This window comes from Glycine max, chromosome 9 (assembly GCF_000004515.6).
Source record: "Glycine max cultivar Williams 82 chromosome 9, Glycine_max_v4.0, whole genome shotgun sequence".
NCBI classification, from domain to species: domain Eukaryota; kingdom Viridiplantae; phylum Streptophyta; class Magnoliopsida; order Fabales; family Fabaceae; genus Glycine; species Glycine max.
This window is the reverse complement of record NC_038245.2, coordinates 6,608,470-6,615,692: the sequence shown is the minus strand read 5'-3', so window position 1 is coordinate 6,615,692 and position 7,223 is coordinate 6,608,470. Positions and strand designations below refer to the sequence as shown.

General features: G+C 36.2%; 1 protein-coding gene across 3 annotated transcripts; it reads right to left on the bottom strand.

Moving 5' to 3' along the window:
• Positions 1–401: 401 nt before the first annotated feature.
• Positions 402–4,956, bottom strand: LOC100806958 (protein PLASTID MOVEMENT IMPAIRED 1-RELATED 1). Of its 3 annotated transcripts, none has more exons than XM_006586970.4 (4): positions 4,826–4,956; positions 4,654–4,732; positions 2,013–4,501; positions 402–1,916 (listed from the first exon to the last, which is right to left on the bottom strand). In XM_006586970.4, the coding sequence occupies exons 3-4, from the start codon at positions 4,499–4,501 to the stop codon at positions 776–778; spliced, it is 3,630 nt and encodes a 1,209-aa protein (XP_006587033.2). In that variant the 5' UTR covers positions 4,654–4,732; positions 4,826–4,956; the 3' UTR covers positions 402–775. The 3 variants fall into 3 exon arrangements, with proteins under 3 accessions (XP_006587033.2, XP_006587034.2, XP_006587035.2); XM_006586971.4 differs by having other exon boundaries at positions 4,645–4,732; positions 4,826–4,954; XM_006586972.4 differs by having other exon boundaries at positions 4,856–4,944.
• Between the last annotated feature and the right edge of the window lie 2,267 nt (positions 4,957–7,223).

Below are 7,223 nucleotides of genomic sequence, written 5' to 3'. Positions count from 1 at the left end.
ATTTTACCAGATATTTTTATTTTAAAATATATATACTGCTCTGCGTTAAGAGATGAATTTGTGTAAAACTTGAATCTAATTTTACTTTAAACACTTTTAAAGATTTATTTTCCTCTTTTGTGATTCTTGATAATTGATATTACTGATAAATAGGTTTGAATGTATACTAATAATTTTAACTTTAAATATTAAAATCAATAAGATAAATTTTAAGATTAATTACTGATTACTCTAAAAATCGATACAATGTCAAAGTTCATTTATATTAAAATAAATCAAAATATAACACCACTTAAATTAGAAGAAAACGAGGATTAACATTTGAGAATGGTAATGGTTTTCCAATATCAACCCAACAGCAAATATTTTATGAAATGGATGAGACCACAACTCCACAAGTGTGCAGCTTAAATTTGCACTTGCAATATAATTAACATTTTCTGCAAGAATAGTCTACCTATTTGTGGACTGTAATATAATTTACCGCATGTAACATGCAAACACTGCTTCCAGAGGACATAAATACAACAGGTGCATGCAAAAGTTACAGGTGACTTTACAAAAGAAAAATGTGCCTACAGCAAAATACACAAAATTCATCATGTTCTCTCAGTATCTGGTACTTAGCAATTATTAAAGGATCAGTCTAATTTCACTGATGCTATAACAATACCAAACAATGCCCTAGCACAGGTTCCTGAGTGACAAGGAGCTCAGAATCACATGGCTTGATGAAATTAACACCAAAAGATAACAAGAATCTAATATGTGGACTTCAATTTGGTAAAATGACATTGGGGTTTCTTATATGTGGATTTAGTGCAGCCAACTCCTTCCATTTTCCTCGAGCACCATCAATACGAGATGATATGCTCCACAAGCTGTCACCAGGTTGCCCCTTTGTGGTAACTGGAGCATTAGATTTAGACGCAGCCTTTGACTTCATCAGTGAAAGCTTATTATTGCTCTTCCCCATTCCATTGGCGAGCAACCAGCGAGAACCAGACTGTTGCTGGCTTGAAGTGCCCCAAAGCTTCTTTTTCTGAGGCTCAGGCTTCAGACCTGCCACATGGACTTCAGTGATTCTGAACTGAGGAATGCCCCCTTCCTCTTCAGAACTTTTCTCCTCTTTCTCGGTGTCCTTCGTCTTCAATTTTGCTACTATATTGCTCTCGTCATCCTCATAATAATTTTTCCTTATCTCAGACACACTGTTGAAAATTCTTTGCTTTGGAAGCATGAACTCTCTCTCAACTTGTATAAGAGCAAGCATTGGTGTTCCAACCGGCTCATAGTTTCTCATAGGATCACGGAGTTGCACCATTAATGCTACTGTGAAATTGTTTCCTAGCAAACCACATCTGCTTTTGCCTCGTCTCTTCTCTCCCTTTGAACTCCCACGAATGAAGTCAAAAGAGTTGGCATGATGGGCCGCAAGAAGTTTGGAAGTGTGCTCACTGATATTATCTATATCATCAATCTCACCTGAATCCAGCTTCATCCATTCATCAAGAGTTAATGATAAGCTCATTATCCCATCAACACCATCACCACCGTCTTTTACATCCATCAGCTGCAAACCAGCAGCTCCATCCAGGCCAAGGGACCCACTAATATCAACCCCCTTGCCCTGGAGAGCTGAAATATCTCCAATGGACTGAGCAATAATGTTTGATGGTGCTTCCTCTTCCGACATCCCAGATTGGATTCTCAAACCCTCCATTGAAAGTGCTTCAATTTTATCCATAGCCAATGGAGCAAGGTCTTCTACTGAAACAAACTCCGAGCCTGTTTGGTTGGCCACTGTCCTTGAACTAAACTTGCCAGACTTTTGTTTAGATGGCATTCCTTTCAAGTCCCTTTGCACACCAGCACTGTCTGGCACTGTTATTGGATCATGCCGCAAATGGCATTGCCTACATAAAGCAAAGCAAAATTCAATCAGTATAAGATTTAGAAATGACTACTAAAAACTCACTCCAAGAGCATTGATGCAAACAGGATAGACTAACCTCTCTGCACCCTCTAAGGAAGGCATAGCTTCCCATGCTATTTGTTGCATTGTCTTCCCTGTGATATCTTCCAGCGGCATTAACTCCTTTGCCTGCATTGAGAGCTTTTCAATACCCACTGATGCCAAACACTGCAAAACCTCCATTATCCCAGAACCCATTTCTGCGGGTACCACAACAGGGTTGGATACCTGCATGATTAAGCTCCCACAACTTTTAGAATTCTTGAAAATTGAGGGACTCATAGTGCGTAGAAAACCCCCATCTTTTGTCTGAAGAAAAGGGCCCAACCCATCATCAAGAGGAGGCAATGTGGGAGGCTCTTCAGGTGGTAAATGAATTGGACTTCCAAAACCAGCAAAATCTTTCGGTGGAGAATGATGAAAAGCATTCTCATTCAAACCCCATTGACGCATCAAGGCTTCTGTTTCCAAGTCTTCTAGCATTTGAGCCCTCTGTTTGCTCCTAACATCCTGAGATTCAACTGGAGGCTCCTCCAGCAGATCTTGCAAGAAGGATGATGACTTGACACCTTCAGAAAAGTTCCACTGCTCAGAAGAAGCAGAAGCATCATAGCCACCAGCTGCTTCACTATCATAGTTCATGTCAAAATCAAACAAAGAAGAGAAGCCCCCATTCAGAGCCTCCTTCTCAAATTGTCTTAAAAGTAGCTCTCTTGGAGACTCGGGCTCGCTTTCAGAACTCAAGCCCATTGGACTGTGGTCTAAGCCTAACATGCTTAAAAATTCAGTGGCAACAGATGCTGTAACATCATCCAAGCTATGTGACTTTGTCATTTTATGTTCCGATTTCGCTTCTGTAGTTTTAGGAGATTCTAGTGCCACTCTCTCTAAATTCGAGACACTATTTAAAGCAGATTCTAGTTCTTGCATGAGCAGCTCATTAGTGTCCAAGCCATTTGCCTCATCCAAAAAATCATGTTCAACACTATCTTCAGAAGATACTTGTCTGCCTGATATACCAAGGGTACAGGAAGTATCAACTGTAGAAGCATCCTCAGGAGCCTTTATGCTAGCAAATTCCTCTACCACTCCTTGATCCTTAGAACTATCATTTGCCTCATCCAGAAAATCATGTTTAACACTATCTTCAGAAGATATTTGTATACCTGATATACCAAGGGTACAGACAGTATCAACCATAGAAGCATCGTCAGGAGCCTTTATGATGGATTCCTCTAGTTTAACACGTTCGTTTGATGAAAGTTCTATGCCCTTATCGACAACAAAAAATTCATTATCATGACACTGTTCAGGGTTTTTGTTTCCAAAATCTGGTAAAAAATAGCCATCTGGTTTAACTGTCTCCAGCTTTTCTTGAAATACATAGAGTTCAGGTTTGTCACATGTACTTTCATCCTTAGTCGCATGCTCTTCAAGCCTTTCTTTTCCAAGATCAGAAGCATAGGCATCTGGCTTGATTGGCCCAAGATTTTCTGTGAATGAATCAAGTTCTGTCTTATCATCCAGAGGGCTACATAACTTTTCTTCATCCAATTTCTTATATAAGACGTTTATTGAGCTAGCTAGTGCTGACTTAGTTAATGGCAACACCTCATGAAGATCCTTTACCTCGTCAGAAGCTTGAGGTGAGTATTGCAAACTTGTGGCACGTCTCATCGTGCTGCTTCCATCAAACTGTCTGGGTTTAACATCAAACTTCGTCGGAGTCAGAGAAAAACTATTCTGCCTGGAGGACAATGCTTTCGGAAGGCTGTCTCTGGTAGCACTAGCATTATCACCAACCACAGTATACCCAAAACTGACATTCATCGTAGCGCCCTTGGCCAATCCCATTAATCGAAAACTAGTAGTCCACTTCCCCGAGCTCTTCTCCTCCTCAAGCTCCTCCAGAGTGAGAGGAAGCAACCTCGTCAGATCCACCCGGTGCTTCCCCAAATCCATCTCCGGCACACTGAGAAGCGAAGCATAGAGCAAAAAATGCTTCGCTTCATACTTTGCAGAATGGTGAGGTCCGCTCCTGCTTCCATACACCGAACAAGTGTAGGTCAACTTCTCCTCAAATTCAGCCACACACTGAACCACCTTGGCCGGCTGGGTCACGAGAACCCCGTCCCGCCTCTTCCAGTAAACAGCAAGGCCGGCATCATCAAAACTCGGCGGCAACCCCTCAATCAAATGAACTTGCAGATAAAAACTACAATTGAACCTCTTATTTCGAATGTGCGAAAGGGCCCTTAATGGCCTCCAATTCCATATGGACTTCTTATCCTTCTGAGCATTCTCACCATTATGATCATTACTGGCTTTAGACTTGGATCTTGGATCAGGCAACTGAGGTTTCCCTGTGAATTTAGATCTAGAATTTGCACTAGGTATTGAACTCCTTGAAGAGTTTCTATCCAAGTACAAAGCTTTGTTCATGGTTTCAACATCCTTCAACAACTTCTTCTGGTTACTAGAACCCCCACCACCCTTCTTCCCAGCCTCCATTCTCGACAACATCATCTTTTACCCCAAAAAAAAGAAAAAGTGAATTCAAATGAAATAGAACACTACCCAGATTCTTTTATTGAAAAAAAAAAATCAAACACATGAAATTAACAAACTATATAGCAAAATTTCATAATAATAAATAAAATGGTCAATACATTGAGTACCAGGTAGTGTTGGAAATGAAATTTAGGTCAGCGAATCTAATCCATGGACACCCACCTTCTCATATTCAAAACCGAAACTCTGTAACCCAAAAAAATCCATTTTTTCGGTCAAAAGTCAAAGTGAGAGAAACTAAGAGAGAAGAAGAAGAAGGGAGCTAAAACGAAAGCTTACGAAGAGTTTCGAATTTTTTTAGCAGAGAACCTGTTATCTTCTTCTCCAATCTCTTTTTCTTGTATCTTTCTGTCTATCTAGAATTGCCGCTATCTCTTTCAAAAACAAAGAATTGAACAAATAGTGAAAATAATTTTCCAATTGACTAAATAACTATATATAGTATGAAATAAATAAATAAAAAATATTATTGGGTGTGCAATTTATTTCATGCGCGTATCTATCCCCAATTATTATTTTCTTAGTAATTATTTCTAGTTATGCACCTCACGCACCGGCCATATAAGCTTTAATTTGTGCCCTTTTGTATTTCTATTGGTAATTGCATAATTGTTGGGATTTTCTTTTTCTGCCTTTTTTATATGGTTATTTTTAATTCAAATTTGGAGTATGTAAGATTTGATGTGATTTTTTACTTTTAAAAAAAATAATTATTACAAATTGAGAATATCTAAGGAAAAACTCCTTATGTGTTTAGATGAGAGAATTTAAAATTTTAAAAAATTTAAAATTCTAAGAATTTCAAATACTTCAATTGAAATTTTTATTTTTAAAATTGAATTTGGATAAAAAGAAATTGTGAGGGTGAAAAAAAATGAATACAAAGAAAAGAGAAGATATGTTTGGTGTGCTTCCAAAGAGAAGAATCATGATGCGGCATAAGAAGTCGTAGGAAAACCAGGACACAGCGGCGTACACCTCCACACCCAACCACAACATTCAATCAGCGTACACCTCCACACCCAACCACAACATTCAATCAACGACGTAAGGCATGACCTAGACCCTCCGCGCCGGCGAGCACCTCCGTCGCGTGATGGATAGCAACGGCTGCTCCCCTAGCTAGCGGGTGCAATTCTCTGTGCCCCTTACGCCCCCATCCAATCAATGTTTCACAAGCTTAGACGTTATTTCTTGAAGAAGAGGATCATTGACGTGAGATAAGGGTAGTAAGTTAGAGGATAAGATTTTGAGAACTTTCAGGTGGAAGAGATGATGAATGTTATAAAGGAAATACACGAACGTTTTAGAAGATTCTTCTATCAAGAATAGAATTTTAATTTCTCTCCTTTTATAAGGAAATTAAAATTTCACATTTTTAATTGCTTAAAATTCTGTTTTAAAAATCCAAAAATTTGAATTCTTGATAAAAAAAAATATCCAAACAATGAATTTTAGATTACAGAAATCTAAATTCTCTCATAAATCATTTTCCTCTGTTAAAATTTTTTATCCAAACGCACATTTAGAGATTCAAATTAAAGGTATGTTTGACACTAAGAGGAGAGAATGAATGAAAATACAAGGAATAAAAAGAGATGGAAGGGAGTTTTAAAAAAATGTAAAATAAAGTGATTTGGTAAAAATGAAAAAGAATATAAAAGGGATGAAATATTTAAATTAAAGTAATTTAATCGGTAAAAAAAACTAAATAATGAAGAATTTATTATATTAGTAGTTTAAATAAGAATTTTTTTTAATAACATTTTTTCTTGAAATAAATGTTATACCAATAAAGGCAATCTAATGCTTAATATATTTTTTTACAGCAATGTTTAATTTGTTTGATCATCTATAACTATTAACTACTACGTACATTCTTTTATGGTGTCACGAGATTCAGTTTTGAACTAAAAAAAATAAAATCAGGTAATGTTTAAATAATAATAATAATAATAATAATAGACAAAATGTCAACTTTTAAGTTTTAACCACGTAAAAATGAAGTAATTTTATAAATTACGAAGAAAAATCTTTAATACAACCAAAAGTAAATAGTGAATAAGTATCTTTAATATAACCAAACGTAATTAGTGAATAAGTGAGATTGGATTCAATAGGGAGTTAGTCTCTTAGAATATGGTGAATTAAAATTTAAATCTTTACTTAAAATAGTGTTTATGTCTAATAGTTGATTACGATGAAACATGTGAAAAAATAATTATATTTAATGAAATGAACATAACAACAAAAGAGAATAATAATTATATTAATAAGATCTAATACAATTGATAAATAATTGAGTTTTTTTAAGTATTTTGACAGAGATTTGATTTTCTAATTGTAAGTATGAAGATGATTTTGTTGGGATGAATAAAATTTACTTGGATAATCTTTACATCTTGAAAGTTTGTCTAAAGAATTTCGAGTATGAAAATATCTTACTTTCATAAAAAAGAATAATAATTATTTGCTTACGGTGATCCAATTATAACACCTTATGATCTCTATGACCAACTTTAATGTTGGATGTTCATGAAAAAGTAATTGAGCAACTGTAACAGCATCTCATTACTTTGAAGTTTGGAGAACGATTGAAAAAGAAGAAGATGAAAAGATGGTATATGGAACAAAATAAGAGACAGCAATTAAATTATGGCAAAAATGTAGGGAATAT

Bases quoted from the DNA above. Each gene is read 5' to 3' on its own strand.
- LOC100806958 (XM_006586970.4), bottom strand. From the start codon at position 4,501: ATGATGTTGTCGAGAATGGAGGCTGGGAAGAAGGGTGGTGGGGGTTCT. The intron at 1,917-2,012 runs GTTAGTCTATCC...TGCTTTATGTAG, and splicing joins TCCTTAGAGGGTGCAGAGAG to GCAATGCCATTTGCGGCATG.